Below are 21,116 nucleotides of genomic sequence, written 5' to 3' on the forward strand. Positions count from 1 at the left end.
TTAACAGGAACATCTGTTTTGAATATTTAACCTTAAATTTAATGATGTGTTTTGAGCAATCATACCTCTTTGCTTTCATGGAGATTTACAAGTAAACTATCTGGTGTAGGTAAGAAAACATCTGTGGAGAGAATGGAAAAAAATTTATTAAAGAAAAAATAACACTAAAATAGAACAATACATTTCATTGCCCACTGCTACAAACACCATGAAACAGTCTACTTTTCTACTGTGTGTGTTACAGCAAAATATTCCTTGCAGATAAGTAAATTATATGCAGATAAAAGTGTGTTAGAGTAATACGGTCCATACAAAGCTTGTCTGATTCAAAGCAAAATTAACTATTGAATTTCCCATTTTAAACATCACCTACTCTCTAGTTAGTGCAAGACTATTTTTCAAAAAATATTCAATAACATTGACCTAATACCAAATAGCTGGGAGACTCTAACCTTTGTTCTGGGAAAAAAAAATAATAGATTCTCAAAAATTCAGCTTCCATTTTCTTTTTACTCACCATCAATATCTGAGACAATCAGCATCTGAGGCTGTGATAAACCTTCTTGCAAGTTGTAAAACTGAACAGTGCTGTCAAACGTTATGAACCCTATTCTTGTTCTTGAATCTCCAGGCAGCCTGAAGCATTAAAAAATAAACTATTAAGCCCTAAATCTCTCTCTCAAGACATATAGATACTCAGGGCTCCTGCTCATGAGAGGAGAAACTCAGTTCATGTGTAAAGAAGTGAAGGGAGAACATAAGAAGGAAACACTAATACAATCAATACTTCCTCAACATTTTCTGAATGATACAGTTTACAAATGATACAGTTTATAAGACCAAGTGTTACAGATAAGCACTCACTAATATATTGATGCTTTGTTCCATAAGAGCTTAGTAAATTCATTTAAACATTAGACTGATACATGAAAGAAGGCAGCCTTCCCAGTTCTTTAATAGAAAACAAGGCATTCTGCCCTTTCCTGATTCAGAACCCACATTTACTAATGCAGTTACAGAGTACTTACAGCTCTAAACCAAAATCCAGTGTCTCTATTTTTTCTTATGTGGACCATATTTCACTGTATGGCATAATGCAAAATTAAAGACTACAGGGGATTTCTCAAGTAAAATATTAAAAACATCAGAAAGTGCTGAAAACTATGACGTGACCAAGAGCATTAAAGGCAAATATTGTTGTTACCATCTGGGTATATAAACGAGGTGGATGCACTGATTCTCCTGTGGACTTAGCATAGAATTTTATGAATTTTCCTAAAATAATCAAACATGTTTCTGAAATTCTGTTGACAAAATAGCTATAAAAAACCGAACAAAGAAAGACTGAACCAAAAAATGGAAGCAAAGATTTTTAGTGTAGATGTTGTCTTCTTCATGAGAAAACCAAGTTCACCAAGAAAAACTTGTAGAAAGGAATTTTCAAGGCAAAACCTCCACAGGATTAGTTGTCAAAAGGCATGAACACAGTGAAGCTCATTAACCCTCACTCAAAATGCACCCAGAACAATCCCATACATGCTGTCCCAGGGCAAAAAAAAACCCCACAGGGTAACTGTGATCTAAAAAAACCAAACTGATAACACAATTCACCCAGGCAGTCTCAGTCTCGTGGTTACAATGTTCCAGTTTGCAGCACCTCAGATCTTTTAGCACAAGAATCAGATAATTTAACCACTGTAATTTATTATTTTTCTTGGTCTCAGCAAGGGGGAAGAATGAAATTTAAAAATCTTTGTATAATCAACATGTTATTAGAAGTTACAGCTAAATATTCCTTACAGATAAATGATTAAATTATATGCAGATACACATGCGGAGAAGGAATCCCAGGCAATGGAACTTCTGCCCTTTAGGGACAGAATATTTAGGCACTTTGAAATTTCCTTCAAAATTTTCAGTTACAATTTTTCATAACAACATGTTATCTGACTTGAAAAAGTTATTTATACTCTTACTTGTCCAGGTTTTCCAGCAATGACTGGCAGAGTATTGTCAAATATCCAGCCTCCACTGCATTATGAGACACATCTAAAACAAATAAATATACCGCAGGCTGAGGAGGACGAAGCTACAAAGTAAAAAAAAAAATAAAAACACTCAAAAATCATATTCAAAGAAATGTTAAAAGTGATTAGTCATTAGAAAGGGAAGTAGGAAAAGGGAATACTTAGAAAAATGCAAGGTATACATTATGCAATAAAGATAATTTACTAAGCAATATGCAGACAGACTTAACCACATTCCCCAGTGGTTAATAACTGTCATTTGTAATAACAAAAATGTTATACTTCAGGGGAAAAAAGGATATTTAAGCCCCTCCTTCCAACTGTCAATTCAAACATGATGAAAGATACAGACTTCCATCTTTTAAATTCCATTGCTCTTTCAGTACATGGACAATGTGATCCATAAAACAGGGTTAAAGCATTCTACCTACACCCTTCCCCCAATTATGTACCTGTTTAAGCTGTTTATTCACTGTAAAATGTCTGCCACAATGTTTCAATTCAAAGACAAGAGAACTATTTATTTTTGTTGCTGCTAATAATGTCATTATGAAGTAGGCCTTTTCCCAGGCAGACAAGACCACCATCCCAGCAATTGTAAGCTGACTCCTAATAAGAAACATTTCTTCACAATTACTAACTAAAAATTAGAAGCTGAATTAATTTGCTCATCATTCTATGACTGGTCTTTCAAAACATCCTCAAAATAAAGGAGAAAGGTAAAAATCACACTGCATCAGATTCAAATCTGACTGTGCCACATTAAACTACACTGAATGACAACACACATTCAATTACTTTTTACTCAAAAGCTTATGACTGCTTACATCAGACAAAACTTAAAATATGAATTTAACTATTCCTTGGTGTTAAGAGGAGCTTCACAGAAAAATTAATACACACCATTGAATTGAAACTTAAATTTCAAGCACTATTATATTAATATGCAATTGCTGTTGAAGTTACTATGAAAACTTACCATATAGTCTGAAGAAGCAATGAATTCCACTGTAGAATTTTGCACCTCTGGCCGTTTGTGAGGCTCTCCATAAGACCGTGTCAGAGGATTATACATAAATTCTTCAGGAACTATTAAAAAAAAAAATTACCCCCCAAATACAGATTATATTTTTGTCAGAAAATAAAAACCATTATTGCAGCTAAATGCCAAGTAATGTGAGCACACTTCAATTACTGCAATAGCAAAAAATTTACATTAAAGATACATAAAAAAAGGAACATTTCAAATATCTCAAGCGTATCTTTAATATCAAAGTTCAGCAATTGGACAGAAAATTTATATATTTTAAACAACAATAGAGCCCCAACTATAAAACAGCAATGCAAGCAGAGCATTTCACAACAAGCAGCAATGTGTACTGTTTCTCATAACCTCTGGCCCCGTTTGTAGCTGTCATCATGTTTCCATTTGCATATTGCAACAGCAGTCAGTGGGATTAGCTGATTTCATTAGACAAGGAATCAGCATATTATGAATACATTTTCTTCATGTCCATAAAGATTGCAAAACGATCTTTTGCTTCAAGAAAAAGCACAACACATCTGCCTTTAGACATTTTTCAAACTCTCTGGATCATAAGGACATTGTCAGTGTAGTTTATGTTTTAATCTAAAATATCCCATGGACTGATACAATGTAAATACTCAAAGAGATTCTATAAATGCAAGCATCTCCTGCTACAGTCACTTACCATCATTAACTCTATAGCACAGGTTGCATTTCCACCGCCTTTGATCGATGAAAGAAACAAAAGGGTTGATGTAAGTCCTGCAGGATCTGCATCTCACTATTGTGCTTGATGTTATTACTGGCAATTGCTAAAAAGGAAACAATGAAAAGCTGTTACAAAGGTATGTAATATACTTTACAGAAATCATCTCTGTGCAGTACAGTTCATAAAAGCTTTGTGAGGCTTCATTTTCTATCATCTTTCCTTTTAGCTGTTCAGTTCAATTTCACAGAGTATGATGTCTATTAAAAACAATCTCCCTCTAAAACCAAAAAAATTAATACTTAATTATTGTCTTAATATAGTCTCAAAGTCAAAGATGTAGTAAGATCTTAAATGAAACTACTTTAAATTACAGCTACTATGGCAAAAGGACAACTTTTGAGTGACTCCATAAGAAATATGATGGACAGCAAATCTTACATAAAAACCACACAAAAAAAAAAAGTCATACCAGACAGTTATTCACATTTTTACATAAATGCTAATAAATTAGATTGAGAGGAGTTGCTTAACATGAATGAATGAAACTTATAAATATAGCGTCAATCTTATATTGTGTTTATGTTCTATTGACAGCAAGTATCAGGCCAGTCACACATTCAAACCAAGCACCTCTCCTCAGGAGAGCTCTGTGAACACCTTTTCAGGATGGATCTGACAGCTGTGAGCCCAACACACAGAGTGGCAAATCTTCGGAGAACCACAGTAACAAAAAAATGAACTTGAAGGGCTTTTCCCTTATGCATTTGAATGAAGTAGAAATTTCAAGGCTTTTTTTGCTCTCCTCCTCTCTAAGTCACAGACAATTTTTTTGTACTTCTGTTAAAGTACTTCTTAAAGTACTTCTTAAAGTACTGCTAAAGTCTTTTTGTACTTCTGTTAGGACTTAGAGTTCATTGTATTTCATTGTTTGAATGAAAAGAGAACAAATACATATATAAAACAAACACACACACACAAAAAGTAAGGTACTTTACCGTCAGGTCCCTGAAGGGATGCAGCAACAAACCCAAAGGAAGCTTAGCTTTGTTTAACAAAGCCTGTGTCTGTGGAATATTTGTTAATGTACATCGAAATGAGCTGAAAGAAAATAGAAACAATATGTTAAAAATGAAATTTTAAGAGATGTTGAAAACATTGTGTTAACACCTGATTTTAAAGAATTTAGAAATTTAAGAAATCCTATGTTTTACAAAGATGATTTAGTTAAAAAAAAATGCAGGAAGACTTTTAAGAAGGCTTCACAAAGAAACAAACAAAAAAAAAAAAACCCTTGTCCACAGTTTAGCAGTTCAGCAATGCAAGTTTACCAAAACCAACTTGCAATTAAGAGACAGGACTGTTTTAGATACAACACTCAATCAACACTATGCATTTTTCTGTTCATTATAAAGATTCTTCCAGTGAACCAAGAGAGTATTTAACTAGTACTCAGAATGTCATATTTTATATAATGAAATATATAAAAACAGTAGAAAAGGATCCCAAATACTGGGAGAGTCAGAACCTTTTGTTCCGTGCAACATGAAGGGACACTAAAAAAGCCCAATGCACAAATAGTGCTGTCAAAAGTGTTCCACATATAAGAATGATTCCCAGGCCTTCAGTTTTCTGATTTCTGTTTTCTGATAGGACCATGCACTGTCACTACAGGAATAAGGATACTGAGTCACTTTGAGGCAATGAAGAATACTTATTTTGGAATGACAAATGAAATCTTTGGGGAAAAGCACTTTCCACTGTACTTAGCTGCACTTGACTTGGGATAGCTGATAATACTACTTAATGTTAATTAGAGGTAAAAAGGTACCTGACTGCAGAATTATCATAGTAAAATATACTCATAAATTATTAAGTGTATTCAGGCATAATCATAATACTTTTGTGAAAAAATCCTATGCAATATTACAAAATATTCTATGAAACATATTGTGCAACATTAAGGTGTTTATTAAAATATCTTTTTAAAATGCCTAAATACACTCATTACATATAATATACTCTGATGGTAGGACAGTTACAGTATTTGTGTAATGATTCAGAGGATAAACTTATTTTCAGTTAAAAGGGGTTTTATTATTTATTTTTCATCGCTAAGATTCAAAGTTAGGAGTCACCTGAGACACTTTTTGAAATTTTAAATAATTATTGCCCACTAAAAATATAAGACACTCTCCTAGACACAGTAAACTTACTCTGGACTGCAGTTTAATTTCCTAAGATCAGAATTCAAGTTAGGCACAGGTGCTGGAACTGAAGACACCGGTAAAATATTTCTATCGTGTGTAAGGTTTACTGGTCTCAAGCTTTCTGGCTGCTGAGAATGCTGTAGACTTAATCCTCCTAAGGAAGAGGACAGCTGGTTCACACCTGGATATTGCTGTAAATTTAAGAGCATGACAAACAGGTAAACACACAATCATATTTAAACAACAACCTTCAATGTTCTTGTAGTGCCCTCCCTTTCAGACACGTATTTTAAAAAGATACAGCAGCAATTAGTAACAAACCCAAACAGACAAAAGGAGTGTTGTACTGTAGAAATTTAAAAATGCTACAACAAATGTGACACACCTTCCAAATGTGTAGCATAGGACAAAATTCAAATTCATTACACAAATCAACACTGGAAGTCACACATAATCCTTCAATCTCTCCAGGCATAAGAAAACAAGTTACTAAAAAGGCTGACACAATTTCTCTCCCACTCTGCTCTGAAATTTAACTTTTGTTACAATCAACTTTTCCAAGTCACAGACACTGACTTGAAATATTTATTTTTAAATTAAAACAAAACACCATAGAAGAGGAGAAAAAGTTAGGTTGGAAGGCACCTTTGAGGTCTGGTCGTCTAACCCCTTGCTCAAGCAAGGCTAACTTAAAAATTAGCTTAGGTTGCTCATACAGATTCACCCAGCTAAGTTTTCAAAATATCTAAGGATTGACAATTTCACAGCACAATCTGTTACAGTGCTTCCCCACTCCCATCCTGAAGCATTTTATCCTTATATGTTCAACCTGAATTCACTTGAAGCAACTGCTGTTCTTTTACTGTGTGCTCCTGAAAGAGCCTAACTTCATCTCACACTACAGTAAAGATGAAGCCAACCCTTCCATTTAAAAAACAAATAATTAAATGAAACATTTCTTCCAAGTCCCATTTTACATTATGCCTGTGACAGTGAGAGCCTTACTGGATGTTATATGCAGTAAGGAATTTTGATCACCTACCACAGCAGTTTCACTGTCTTTGCCAGTTCGCCTTTACTTCAGAGAGCAGGATTTGTGTATCAGTACATTTCTTTTTCTAGATCCCTTCACACATACATTCCTCTGCACTTCTTCAGCATTTGTGTCTTGCCTCAGTACCTGGCCCTTTTTCTGCCACTGTTCTCAGGGGATTCACGTGTACAACAGGAATCAGGTGATTGTACACAATTTCTTAGGTGTTTGGAGCGAACTTTATGAGGAAAACAGAGCAGATGCAGGCAGCCTGCTCCACTACACACAGCCAGCACAAGCTCTACAGAGCTTTTATCTGGACCCTATGCCATGCCTTGCTCATAAGGTCATTTAATGCTTGAGATCACAGCCTATAGCAATGCCCTGATATATGCTGATCAAGTACTTCCTTATGCTTCTTCATTGTTTCCTATCAATAAACTTCAGCTCTTTTAAACATCAAACCTTAAGAGTGTGAAGTTTGCTAATAAGTGGTGAAGCAAACTTGTTAAGCCTAACTACTTGGAGGCACACTTAAAACTTTCCTTCAAAAGCCTTCCAATAAGTTTAGAGCTACGACATCAACATTATACCTAATGTTTATTGTATCACAAACTACAAAAATATGAAATACGAAGAAAAAGTGGAAATATATCACACAGAAAAGGGTTTTCCCAGGAATTTACTTCATTAAGTAATTTTTAAATTAAAAATACAAGCCTGTGCATAGTGCTGAAAACCAGAATGGTGTCCTGGATTACTGGGCTGCACAGGAGTAGGTGGCGTTGCATTTTGGTAGCCTGGCTGCAGTGCTGGATATCCATAACCAAAGGGCTTAGAAGCTTTTGATGTTTGGAGGACTGATGGAGAGGGAACTGGGCTGCTAGTCACAGAATGTGTGTCTGGAAAGACAAAAGAAATGCCACAGGTATTGAATATACTTATTATTTCCTTCTTAATTTAAATGTAAACTCCTAAATGCTTCAAAACAGCATTGCCATTCATAAATTTTTTCATTATCCATCAAGTTATTTTTCTTCACTGAAAAAAGTAATTAAAAAGAAAGATTACTTCAAGAATTTTGAGAAAGACTGTGTATGGAAGATGACCAGGGACTTGTGTCACTACAAGCAAAATGTTACTTTACAAAAAGAGGCAACTTGAAAAAAAAATCATTTGAATTGAATAAAAACAGAACCACAATTTATTCCAATATATACATTTGATATAAACCACAAATGAGACCATCATGCTTAGCCTCCCCTCCATTTCTGAAAACTGTCATAGCATGACTAGAATCATTCTATGATTCTACGATTACTTCATGAAAAGCTGTACCTACAGTTAGAGAACAGTTCCATTGGCTCAGCCTTATGTTTGGACAGTATTCATAAATGGTAGAGGAGAAATAAAGCATGGTCTCTTTTGAAATTTTCACCTGATGCAAGTTTCTCTTGTATATGCCTGCAGCACAGCTTAGTTCTGCTACTTTTCAAGGTCAAACTGACAGTAATCCACAGTGAACTTAACACCTGTAAAAAGATCAAAGCACTCTTTCGAAATATCTACAGATGTGAACTAAGTTTCAGAAGAATTTAAGCTTGGTGAAGTCAACTGGAAAAAGTTCAAGCAAAGGAACAAAGCCCTCAAGAAACCAACTGCCAAGAAACTATGTTTGTCATGAACACTCCATGAGGGAAAAAACCCCAATAAAACAATAAAAAAACTGCAACAGATTTAAGAAACCTAATGTTGACTGTTTATCTTAAAAAAAGAAAGGAACACGTTATTTTTAGAATATGGTTTCAGCAGAACCAAAATGTAAGTTACTAGGCCAGAGGGTACAGAATTTGTAGTCCTGCTAGACTCTATGTGGATAACAATATCAGCTTTCTAACTGAGAGAGATCTCACTTTAATCAGGAACCCATCAAACTACGGCAAACACGGGGGCCAGAACAAGGCAAAGGAGCCAGGAGGGGGTAGGCTCTCCAAATTAATCCAATTATTCATTTAAAATAGTGGCTAAAATACTTTGAATAGCATCTTTTCCTCTTGCTCTCAGAGGCAGCTCTACAGATTTCATGACCAAGGCAGCTCTACAGATTTCAAGACCAAGGCAGTCAGCCAGTAGGCTCATTTAGAACCAACCTGACAGTCCTGATATTTTTAGAGCTAAGAGTAAGCAAACAGCAGCCATTTTCTTTAAATGAAGAAAAGTAAAAGACAATAACCTGATCCAAGCATCTCTGCAAGCTGATATTGTTGGTCTCCCAAAACTTCTGTGATGTGTCAACAACTATTATCAGCTCCTAATGTCAACAACACAATCAGGCACACAGTATAATCTAGAAAAAAGATGCTGCTTTCACACTTAGCATATTTTCAACATTACCCTCAATACAATGGAAAGTATGACTTATGATTCAGGGAAGTTTTATTAAATGGCTATATGAACTTCATTGTTAAAACTGTGAGAAATTATTTAAAAAGACATGTATGTTTCCTCTGATGATTTCCCCTGTTCCTTTCATAGGCACTTTCACCTACTCGTTAATTAACAATAAACAACACCAGAAGCAATAAAATACCACATTTATGTACTTGAATAAATAATTTAAAACAAACTGCTTACCTGGATAGCCACCTCCTTCCAGAGCATCATAGTTGTTCAGAACAGGAGAGGCACTGCTTGTAGTAGAGGAACTATCAAGTGCTGGGGGAGGAAAATAGTTTAACTTTAGGGATATCAGAAATAGCAAACTTTTCATAAATAAAAGACTGAGGTTTTTTTTCTGAAACATTTGATAAGAAACTGACAAGAAAGATCCTGGGAAAAAAACCCACCACTTCAGCCCTAAGACTTGAAAACTATTACCACTGTAAAGAGGAGAGGGAGAAAATCAGCAAGATAACTAGAAACAAACAAGCACATGCCCAACAAACAGCAAGAGAGATTAATGGCAAAAAGACAAAAACAATGAAAAAAGTTGTTTCCTGAAATAAAAAAATATTTTTCTAGTAAACCAAAAGTTCTTTCTAGACTGTATCAACTGAGGCCATGCACATTTTAAAAACACTATTCACGAGGTTCTTCACAAGTGCAGGCAACAGAAGATTCCCATCATCTTCAGAGTGATTATCCACCTTAAAGCCAAGCTGACAAGGATTTAATTCTTCCCTCCTTTCTGTACCATTCTAATTCACAGCTAGCTTTCCTCTCAGTCTAAAGATTCTATTTTCCCTTATAATTGACAAGAGTGTGAACTTCAGCTGGTATAAACAATTACTCTTGGCTCAGCCTAAAGTACCTAAGTAAAAAGTAACTATGTAAAATTAAGTACCTAAAGTTAACTAGGCAGATATAAAAAAGCACAATGAGCACAGACACAGCTGTTAGGACTGAAGAGACTTGATTGCTTAATTTTCAGTTCAACCTATGCACAGATCTTGAATATCTTATTGTAAAACATCTGGCAAACAAAAAATTATTTTAAAACATCTCTTCCAACGCGATTTCACATACATTTATTTCCAATGAAAAAAGGGCCAAGAAGATTAAAGGTATCTTCTTTTTAAAACACACCAAGCCATGAAGTGTGATAGAAAAAAAAGTGTCTATTTAAGAATTGAGAAAAAAAAAAGAAAATTGTATATATCATTTTTGTGGCAGAAAGACTGAAAAGATTCACTGATACTGTTCTACTCTGAAGGATCAACCATGACCACACATCCCCGTGCAAAGCTGAAAGTATTTCAAGGGAGAACTTCAATGGTGGAACATTTGAGACTTCCAGGTGAAGAGACTCTGCATATGAAAACATAACATCACTGACATTTGGGACGCAGAAATACCATGGCACCATCCTGACAGTATAGATAATTCTTGAGCATTTTGCCTTTAAAGCATTCAACTAGGAAATAGAAAAGCTATTTAAAAAATCCGTAAGAATAACAATAATACATTATTTAAAGGAAAATTTAATTCTGTGACATTCAGGCAATCTTAGTTTTCAGATTTTCACTGTAAATTTTCTTTTTTTTTAAATGCTGGAGGTTACTAAAGAACATAATTGCAAGATTTTATTTTCCATTCTAGAAGCTGAAGGAATTCGTGACTTTTTTTACTCTATCAGGATTAGGGCTTTTAAAGCTTTGCTAAGTCTTACTACAGAAAAGTCAAAATATATTTTTGTTAGTCCAACAAAACAATTGAGAAGTTACACAAACACAAGCAACCAGATTTCCAGCACCTACTCTTCATAAAACCAGTGTGACAGTCTGAGCCAGAAATTTGTCTACTGAAATCTGTTTAGGATTTGCATTAGCTCCTGCTGAAAGGGCATAAAACAGTATGCTGCTTATTAACCAGACAGCCTCTGTATGGAACCCGGGTGCCCTTTCACTCTTTTCCGTAACACGAATTTAAATGCAAGGCTACAGGTTTTAGTAAAGTGCAGAACTTGAGAAAGAAGGATGGTAGGGAGTATGAAACTTTGTTTAGGGAACAAAGTAAGGAGAAAAAGGTTACAACTGATAAAAAACCCATTCAACATCATTTGGACAGAAACCTTGGCATGCAAACCCAACACACTGTTCTTAATTATGACTTGGATGTCATCATTGCTTTGTTCCATTCTTCACAGAATTATTACGAGTACACTACACCATTTTCACAGTATTGTAGGTGATGATTTCATTATTTTAATAAAACTGGCACTGCTTTTTTTTTTTTTTTGATGATATGTATAATAAAATTAAAGAAAAAGCTACAATAGTTTCCTATTCCAAATCAATACTAAAAGCCAGCAGTACAAGGTATGTGCTGTTACTTCTATCTATCAACAGCGGTAGTAGTCTCATGTTTATCTCAAAAAAAACTTTTTATACTGTTAGCATTCATGCAGCCAGTAAAGACTTCTTCAAGTTTCAAAAGAAAAGGTTACCAAAATTGAAGAAACTAAACTGGTGAGGAACATTAAACTCACAAAACTGGGTCATTGTGACAAAACAGGCAAAATGCAAACAAGTATCTAACACCTCAAACAATTAAAAAAAAATCAACAAACTTTTAAAGTTTTCTACAGAGCAAGCAGCTTAACGCTGAACCTATGAGCCTGACCATTGAGACATACACCTCTAGAAGGAGAAAAAAATCAGCACTGATTAATTTACTGTCCTAAAAAGCACACTTACAACCTCTCAATGTTTACTACCTTAATTGTATGAGTTCCTTATGCATAAAATGAAAAATAAGGTAAACACTGTTTAATGTAATGATTCAAATGGCATCTGGTAGCTTAATCTGAACCATTATCAGTGTAAGTTCTACTGCTAATTATCTTCAGTTAAAACTCACTGCAAATCAAAATAATAACATGACAAAAAAAGGACCCATTTGTTGGTCACTACTGAAGTCCTTTTTGTTTACTATCCTAGTAACAGATGGGAAATCTCAAGCTGAAGAGTCAGGGTGATGCTTTGTCTTAAAGGAAGAAAAAGTTTCAGGGGATGGAAATATGGGGAAAACCTTGAGTAGGAAGAGAACAAGATACTGGTGTAAAGCTAAAGCCAACCTGCTTCCTCATCCTCCTCATCCTCTTCCTCATCATCTGAACTTGATGACAAGGGAGCTGGTGCAGAGCTAGCTTGATTATTAACATATCCACCATACTGCATGCCTGTGAATTGGAAAGCACAAACATCAGAGTCAGACAGACAGGAAAGACGAGAAATGGAAGTCACAAATCATTGCATTAAAAGTGAGAGAAATCAGCTGTTCCAGAGAAAATCCCAGCATGCAGCAAGTCAAATCTACACCCCTAGAAGCAGTTTTTAGTGGGCTAGTTCAGTAAATTATTAGTAGTACATGGAAGTTAGCAGATAATTTTATATGTGTGTATGTGCATGTGTACCAGGAAATTAAACACACAAACTTCCTACCTATCTCTTTAATACCGGTTTATCCAGTGGAGTACTTTCATAAATTAATACACAGAAATAAGGGATTATTTCCACATAAATTCAAATTATGTTATGAAAACATATGTTAGTATTAACTTTGGCTTAGCACACCTGTCCCTTTTAAGACAAGAATAATTCATGTTGGAATTCTGTCAGAAATGAATGACATATACTGCTGTTGCCACATGCAAGAGTACAAACACAGAGCACAACACAATCAGGGAAATAAAGCTAGGTAAACCTGAAAATTTGTGTTGTCTTATGTTTACCTGAGTGCCTAAATTCAGGCTCAAAAGCACGTGAGTATACCATGCACTTCTAGTATCTGGTGACAACGCAGCAACTGTTTGTTACTGCTGTCACCTCCACAGCACAACCTATTAGGTTTTTTTAGGTTTTTTTATTTGCTTTTACAATATCTACTCTAAACATATGTGAGCAATACACAAAAGCAACACAAACATACCATTTCAGAACAGAGTAAAGCATGCAGCAATGGCTTATAATTTATTTCCTACATTACTTGATATTGATGCATTTTCAGCATCTTCAAGAAATCTTACATTTCTCTTGTGACAAGGCAGGGTTAGCAAGGTTAGCAAATTTTAAATATGTTTCTAGTCAGGCAGTGACATCCTAAATAAATGCAAGTAATCACTGTTTCTCTCTTATCAATCTAACAGATTGCTATGGCAAGAAAATATCCTAAGTATTCAAAACTCTTCAAATATTTGGGAATTTGGTGCTCCATCTCTCTGTAGAAGTACTGTGGCACCAATGAATAGCATTCTTTATTTTAATACTATAAAACTACTATATTACAGAAGTGTTATATTACCTATAATCTGAAACCACCACGGTAACTAATAATATGCCCATCCATGACTTCAATCAACTGTATCAAACTTTATTTTATTAGAAATATGGTCTATAAATGCTATTAGTTTCATGACTCTTTCAAAAAGGGTTAGCAAACAAACCCAAGAGGAGCATTTTAATTTCACTTTAAAAACACCAACAGAATCAAGGTGAAGAGTATCTACTCAAATAGAAGGAAGCAAAAAGAAAACAAAGCAAAACTATATACCAACACTCTTGAGAAGGTGAACTTTCATAGAGAGACTGATGCAAGAAAAGATGGGCATCATATTCCTTTATCTAGTGCATTAGTACTTGTACAGTTTCAATCAAATTCCTCTTTAATTCAAGTAGTACAACAATGAATGAAAAATCATCCCAAGTGCCACTGAGTAGATTCCATGCTTCAGTTTTTCCATACTGTAAAAACACAGGGCTAATTTGAGTAATTTCTCGACCCATCTTTTATAAATTTGCTGGATGCACTTGGGAAGGAGAATATAAGGAAATCATTATCTGTGCAAGAACAGACTATGTCTTTTCTCAGGCCTGGGAGGAATAAAACAGAACAACTGAATTACTGCGGAAGAGAGGAAAAAAAAACCTACCTTAAAATAACTAACATGCAAGTGAAAGGGTTAAAAGTCAGGATGACAAGAAGGGCTGCACTGTAACAGCAAGAACCAAAGTAAAAGTAGATGTACCCAGTGTGAGAAGTAAAGAGCATAAAGACATCATGTGCATGGGTAAGAAGAAGAAAGAAAGGATATCTACCTGGTAAGTGCATGCCAATGCATAAATTCCAAACATGCACAGATGAGAGAAAAGGACTGGATTACTCATTACTGGTCACATGCATTAAGGATGCAGGTGTTCAGAAAGAATAATGAAGAAAAGAGATTGAAAAAGTATGGGAGTAACATAGATGTTTAGGAATCATGAATTATGTCACTATGAATGCTGTGAAGACTGGGCTGGCTTGATTCTTAGCAGCTTTATGAGTTTGCACAGATTTATTTTCATTGCCAATAGTATTACAGATTTCTGCCTTTGAGACTGTGCTGTGCTAGTACAACTGTCCAGCCAAAAAAAAAAAACTTTGGAGAATAGATCTGGCTAAAAAATAACATAGTTTAAAAAGTCATTGTCAGATGGGAAAGTCACCCTTTCTAGCTCACTGGCTAGCAATGCTAATAGTAGGCCAACACAGGGGAGAAAGCAATTGAGGGCAGAAATGGGTGGCTGCAGACTGCAATTCCAAGTGTCATCATGTGCCTAATCATGTTTTCTGTTGTGACAACTCAGTTCTGCTTAGTATCTTTTATAGATTTGATAATGGTGCAAAAATCTTCCACTTTTAAAAGTGCAAAAACCAATTTTGAAATCATTATTTTGAGTCATGTTAGTCCATAAATCTGGCCTAAAATGCAACGACATAATTAAAATCATCACAGATTTTTTAGACTGGAAATTTCTAAACCCTGCAAGCAGTGTACCTGTCATCTAATAATACTGCACTCTAAGGCTTTATCCCACTATAATTTAGGACATCTAGAAAGGTAGTGGCAGGACACAGAAGATAAATTGGGATAACAACACATTTGCCTGTGAAATAAACCAACTATTTAGGTATTTTAAGTTCAATCACCCACACCATAAAAGCTTTTCAAACATAAAGTGCACATTAAATTTTAACAGATTGTTATGTAAGATTAAATAGGCTTCAATACATTTTAAGGTTTTTGTCCTGTTAGAAGATAGTCAAGTAAACAATCAGAATTTTTTAGTTATTACAGGAATGCCCCAAGAGCAGCCTAAAACAATGAAATCCTTTTAAAAAATTAATTCAAAGTGTTATTTTTCAGAATGCTTTCATGTAGACAACGGTATTCTATAATTTAAAAAAATATTTTAAAAAATCAAGTCCGCCTGATTACTGCAGCTGAAACATACTTTGAATTCTAATCCAGACAATTATTTAGTACGTGTGTTCTGGTTTTTCAGTAGGTTCACTTCTACAAACAGTTATCACACTTAATTTTTGATAAAAAGGTTGTTGCTTAAAAAATGCAAGAGTACATTATTTATTTCAGACTCCTCAAACAAGACTAGCAGAGTTTGAAGTCTTCCAATGCTCATAAAACATTATCTGAACATAGAAACTTATGTGTGATGACATGTAAATAGATAAAATTAGATCAATAACAACTCCTGTCAACTTATCTTTATACTGCCAACATATTGTTGTTTTTAAAATGTGCTCATTCAGCTACTCAGTGCATTCACCTTCACTGAGTGGCAGCATCTGAATGCAGGGAAGTTCAGCAGCCACTGCACTGATCTGCTGTACCATTTCACAGGAATCACTTCCAGAACACACACGTTGCACATCAAGGCAATCACAGTTAAAAGAGCTAAAATCCTTTTTCTCATTAAAAACATGGTTTGCAATTTCTTTGGAAAAAGAAGCAACACTTTTTTCCTAGTAAGGACACCTACAATACAAAGTCTATCTAGCACCAAAATCAATTATAAAACCATGCAAGAGCCACAGTTCCAAAAATTGACATATTTTCTTTAAAATGATATGCTGTACACGGGACTTCATAGCAATATTTTTTTTCCTTTAATACATATAGATATGATTGATGAACAACCTGTAATCTGCATACTACCAGAAAAAGGAGGAAAAGGGGTAATTTAGTTATTTATGTCAGAGGATTCTGTAATTTAATAATAAAAAAATGCTCTGTGACAATCACACACCATGGGGTTGCCAATTATTTTGAACACCAGAGATACCATATTGTTCTGACAAAATTAATGCCTACTTCCACCCCTCAGGCAGAGTTCTTTATCTATAAGAATTTAAAACTCTGAAATTGCTAAGAGAAAACATGGCCAAAATTAAAAAAATAAATACATCATGCAGTCAATTAGACTTGGAATAGTAGATAGAGAAACATGTAATAATCAAGAGGCAAGTTAAAACATCAGTGTAAAGTTTAATTTAACTGAAGAAGGCTCAAGAGCCAATCGACTCTTTGTCGAGATGCTGCCAATGTCAGAATAGGAAGGAGCTTATACAAACACTCAGGTTTTCCCACAAGAACTCTTGCAGCAGCTTTCCATGGGCACTTACAGCTAGGCAGGAAGAAAACAATTCTACCAACTTTCAACTTAATCCTCAAACTCACTGTTTCCACAAACTAGCAGGTTTCTAGTTTACACTTCATTTTTCAATACAGACTAATTACAAGCTAATTTTAAGACCTTCCTCTAAGAAATTAAAGTAGTGAGCAGTTTTTTAGAATAAGGGAACTAAAAGAAGGTTTTTTTGAGCAAGAGACACGTTAAGACTGCCAACAAGACAAACAAGCCAAAGGCAACACATGGACAAAGGAAACCAAACACAAGCACGAAGAGAATCTAAAACCAAGGTGACACAAAACACCACCACTCAGGGAGCCTGATGAGACGCCAGAGATGTGCTCCAGTCAAACACAGAAAAGCAGCAATAAAACTTCCAGCATTCATGTGTGCATGTGGAACACAGCAAAAGCCTATATTGTGACTTCCCATTCCCTTTTAGTACCTTCCTGAAGGGCCAGCTCCGGGGACTGTGTAACAGATGGTGAAGATGGTGGCTTTGAAGACAGGCTTGGAGCAGGTGACCTTACTGACGACATCACAGCAGAGGAAGCAGATGTTCCAACTCCAGGCTTGGTAAATGGAACATTCTGGCTCACTGAGTGCACAGGCTGTGAAGAATCAATGCCACCTGAAAACAACAGCAGAAAGCAGGAACCCTTTGTATGTACTTGCACAGACAATTACATAGCACAAGCAATCACACTTGAGTCCACAGTAACTACAAAAAACAATACAGTACTTCAAAGAGAGATGCCTTCAAACAAGTGCCTATGGAAAGATTGGTTGCTTAAAAAAATTCAATACCTACAGTGCTAAAACCCCACTATAATGAACAAATTGCTCTGACAACAGCAAAAAAAGAAAGCATGATGCAGTACAAGCAAGATGAAGCTGAAGTTTCTTTTTGATACATCCTCACAACACCGTGCTTTTATAAGTTACTGTTCCCAGGTAAGTGGAATGTAGTCCACCTGAAATACACCCTTCAACACTCTTCCCATAGGAGGAAACTTTGTGCAGTAGACCAGTATTATGCCTCCCTTGCAGTGCTGGCACTTTGCAATATGGGTATTCAGTTATGAGACTCATATTCCAAGCAATCTGTTTCAATCAACCCTGAGTATTCCATAAAACTTCTGATGTGTTTTAGACATCTGGACTAGATATAATCTGCTTTTTAAAAAGTCAGATTAATGCTTTGAGAGATTTGACATAGTCCAGCTGAAACTCCAATCAGACAAGGACAACATAACTTCAATTAAGTTAGCTCTCAACTAAGGGCTGCTCTTTGCTCATAAATTGAGAAAATCTGTATTATGATTCTTTCTTAAAAAACCCTGACCAACCAAGCTGTTAAAAAGAAGAGAAAGGAAATGGTTTTACCAAAAGTACCCAGTAAACAAACACAGAAATTAAGCAAGAGCAAAATTCTCCATTTGTAGAGTACTTAAGTTACCAAATTTGCTAGAGGATGCAGAGGCAATATTAACTTTGCATCTTCTGCACATATAGCTGTGTAGTTCATACAGTCCCTGAACTTTTCCTTGAATAAGGGAGGTGTTATCTCAAAGAACTTCATGGGCAAGTTGAGGTTTCCTTTAGAGGATGAAGAAGAAGAGGCGGCTTAAAACGATCCTTCTGTTTTTATTATTTACAGTCAAAATTTACAGCACACATCTTTATTATAATCTCTTATATATTTTTCAATTTTAAAATATAATATTGAGCATACACACAGCTTTTTGCAACTCTTATCAAAATCTAAATGATGTCTTTTTCCAATGAACATACAGAGCATTTTTTTACTGCAATGGACTTGCAATAACCTTTGCTTCTACACAGTGTCTTGCAGATTCCCCATGGGAGCTTCAGAACCTGTCAGCAGGAATGCTCTTATTACAGTAGCTTCCTCAAGCAAGACATGCAAGATGAAAAGGGAAGTTCTCTGCCACCTCCATGTGCTCACCCAGGTTTTGTAGAGTTGTTTGTAGGGTGATGGTATTTTCCACTTTGCAAGGCAATATAGCCATGCTGGCAGCATCAAGCACTGCTGTAGAGTGTTAAATGCTGTAATGTCAGCGTCACGTGCTCAAAGCCAAAACCAATTTACACCAGGATTAGCTGAAGATGTAATACCTTCCTGCCAAGTACTATATCTATTCTCAAGCAAAGGTGAACCCTTCAAATGAATTGTAAAATAAATGTTTCTAAACTCTGAGAAATAAAATATATTTTTAATTTGTACAAAAATCCAACCTGCAAAATCAAATGTTAATTTTTATTTGGTGACTCCATAAAGGTTTTAAATGCTGTAAGCAACCAAGACCAAAGGAAACACTTGAACAATATTAACATTTAAAACCACATTTTCCTCGCCTTCAGTGTGTACTGAAGTTTTTCCTCCATGCCTCTCAACCATGAACAACTCTTGCACTAACAATAATCAAGCATAATGATCTACAGCTAAAAGACATGTTACAGAAAGAATCTGCAGAATTGGGCAAATTAGTGTTGTAATTCATCATTTTTCCCTATACATCATCACAAAGTTGTCATTTAATTTCTAACTGGAGACCTAGAGGTCATAGTTTAAAAGTATCACCACGGCATCTCTTCAAAATTTCAGAAGACATGTGAGAATTACCATTCTTGAGTTGCTTCAGCTGTGGTCTTGATTGCCTGCCCTCACAACCCCACACACCCCTGCAGCCAACACAACACAATTTCTAAGGAGAGAGACATCACCTCTCTGCAGCCTGTTTTCCCACAGCATCCTTCGCCCCAACTTTCAGTACTGGCTGCAGTCCTTCCCCTTTTTTCAACCACCCCTATATTAGCAGATTTACAGGATTACAGCCTACATTCCTATGGAACTGGGGCAGCGAGGACTTTACATCCTGATCTGACATAAGGGGAAGTATGTGCGTGAGATAATGAAATTAGAGTGTCTCCTGCTCAAGCAGACTGTCCACACCAGGATGCAAAGAAATCCATGCCATATACACAGAGGAGCTCTCCAGCTCCCTCTCCTCACAGAGGAGTCCAGTCAAATTCAGGCATTCTGGCTGACATCCATGCTAAGTTGAAAAGCACCAAGAATAATGACAGTACTCTGATTTCAGCTGAAATAAACTAGAAAAACATTTAAGAAAGCTACTGACCTAGAAGGACAAAAAACCTAAGTAATACAAAGTATGTTATTTACATAGCATAACACTCCTGAACAGATTTTTACCAAGACTGTTCTGTTGAAATACAGATTTTAAAGACAGAAGAGGGTGATTTTGCAGGGTTGAAGTAGTTTAAACCTCCAAGGAGAAAAATCTCAAATTAGAGATATTTATATTCTACTTTATTTATACTTCCTAAAGCAAAGAAAATTATTCTCACTGGCTATTATTCACCAAGAGCCACCAACTACCAGCAAAAAAAAAATTATCTTAAAATAAATTTGTTTTTTCTAGTGAAATCTTAGCAAGCTTGCTGAAAATACTTCAGCTATTTCAGAAAGGGGTTGCTAAAGTTTTAGGAAAAGATTTTGTTGCAGTTCTATGTCCTTCGTACACAACATACAGAAGTTCAGAGGTTTAATCTTAATAAATTCATCATGCTGGAGGCTTTGTAAGGTTATACATAAAAGTGGATATTTAAAGAAACCAATTTAAGTTCAGTGGCGACAACTTTTTTGATTCAAGTAAAAAACAATTCAGAAATCAAACAACTTCTAAAAACTCTCACCAGCCTCAGTTTCCTGAGTAAGTCCTGTTAGAACACACAGATTTTATTAACACATCAATCTTCTACATAAAGGTTTCATTTTCTTCACAGAGAGCTTTCAGTGCTGACTGTACAAAACTGCTTAGGAAAAATACACTAAAACTGTAGCATCTTGGCTGACAGTCTGTCTGCAATTTGCTTATTTATAATTTAAAGATTGTAAGGGCATCTTTCACAGCACAGGGGCAATGATATCAAACTCTTATTAGCACCCTGATGAAGAGGAGGATACTATATCCAAGTTTCTTGACATAAACAGTCATAGAAAGCATGCTTATGAATTTCAGTAAATTTTTTTTCAAGTAGTTTAGCAAAAAACTATACACAGAACAGATGGCAACTGTTTTCCATCACTGCTTCTT

The 21,116-nt window shown here is 35.4% G+C and overlaps 1 protein-coding gene across 2 annotated transcripts in view; it reads right to left on the bottom strand.

Moving 5' to 3' along the window:
* SEC24B (SEC24 homolog B, COPII coat complex component) overlaps positions 1–21,116 on the bottom strand; it is a 45,078-nt gene that overhangs the window by 13,447 nt on the left and 10,515 nt on the right. The window contains exons 3-13 of one of the 2 annotated variants that reach the window (XM_038135151.1): positions 17,420–17,605; positions 12,579–12,683; positions 9,638–9,718; positions 7,724–7,905; positions 5,977–6,161; positions 4,759–4,861; positions 3,740–3,866; positions 3,007–3,116; positions 1,977–2,089; positions 518–636; positions 66–121 (exon numbers count right to left, since the gene is read on the bottom strand). In XM_038135151.1, coding sequence (XP_037991079.1) covers positions 66–121; positions 518–636; positions 1,977–2,089; positions 3,007–3,116; positions 3,740–3,866; positions 4,759–4,861; positions 5,977–6,161; positions 7,724–7,905; positions 9,638–9,718; positions 12,579–12,683; positions 17,420–17,605 — 1,367 coding nt within the window. The remainder of the gene's footprint in view (positions 1–65; positions 122–517; positions 637–1,976; positions 2,090–3,006; positions 3,117–3,739; positions 3,867–4,758; positions 4,862–5,976; positions 6,162–7,723; positions 7,906–9,637; positions 9,719–12,578; positions 12,684–17,419; positions 17,606–21,116) is intronic. The other variant, XM_038135152.1, reaches the window with a different exon arrangement.

This window comes from Motacilla alba, chromosome 4 (genome assembly GCF_015832195.1).
Source record: "Motacilla alba alba isolate MOTALB_02 chromosome 4, Motacilla_alba_V1.0_pri, whole genome shotgun sequence".
Taxonomy (NCBI): Eukaryota; Metazoa; Chordata; class Aves; order Passeriformes; family Motacillidae; genus Motacilla; species Motacilla alba.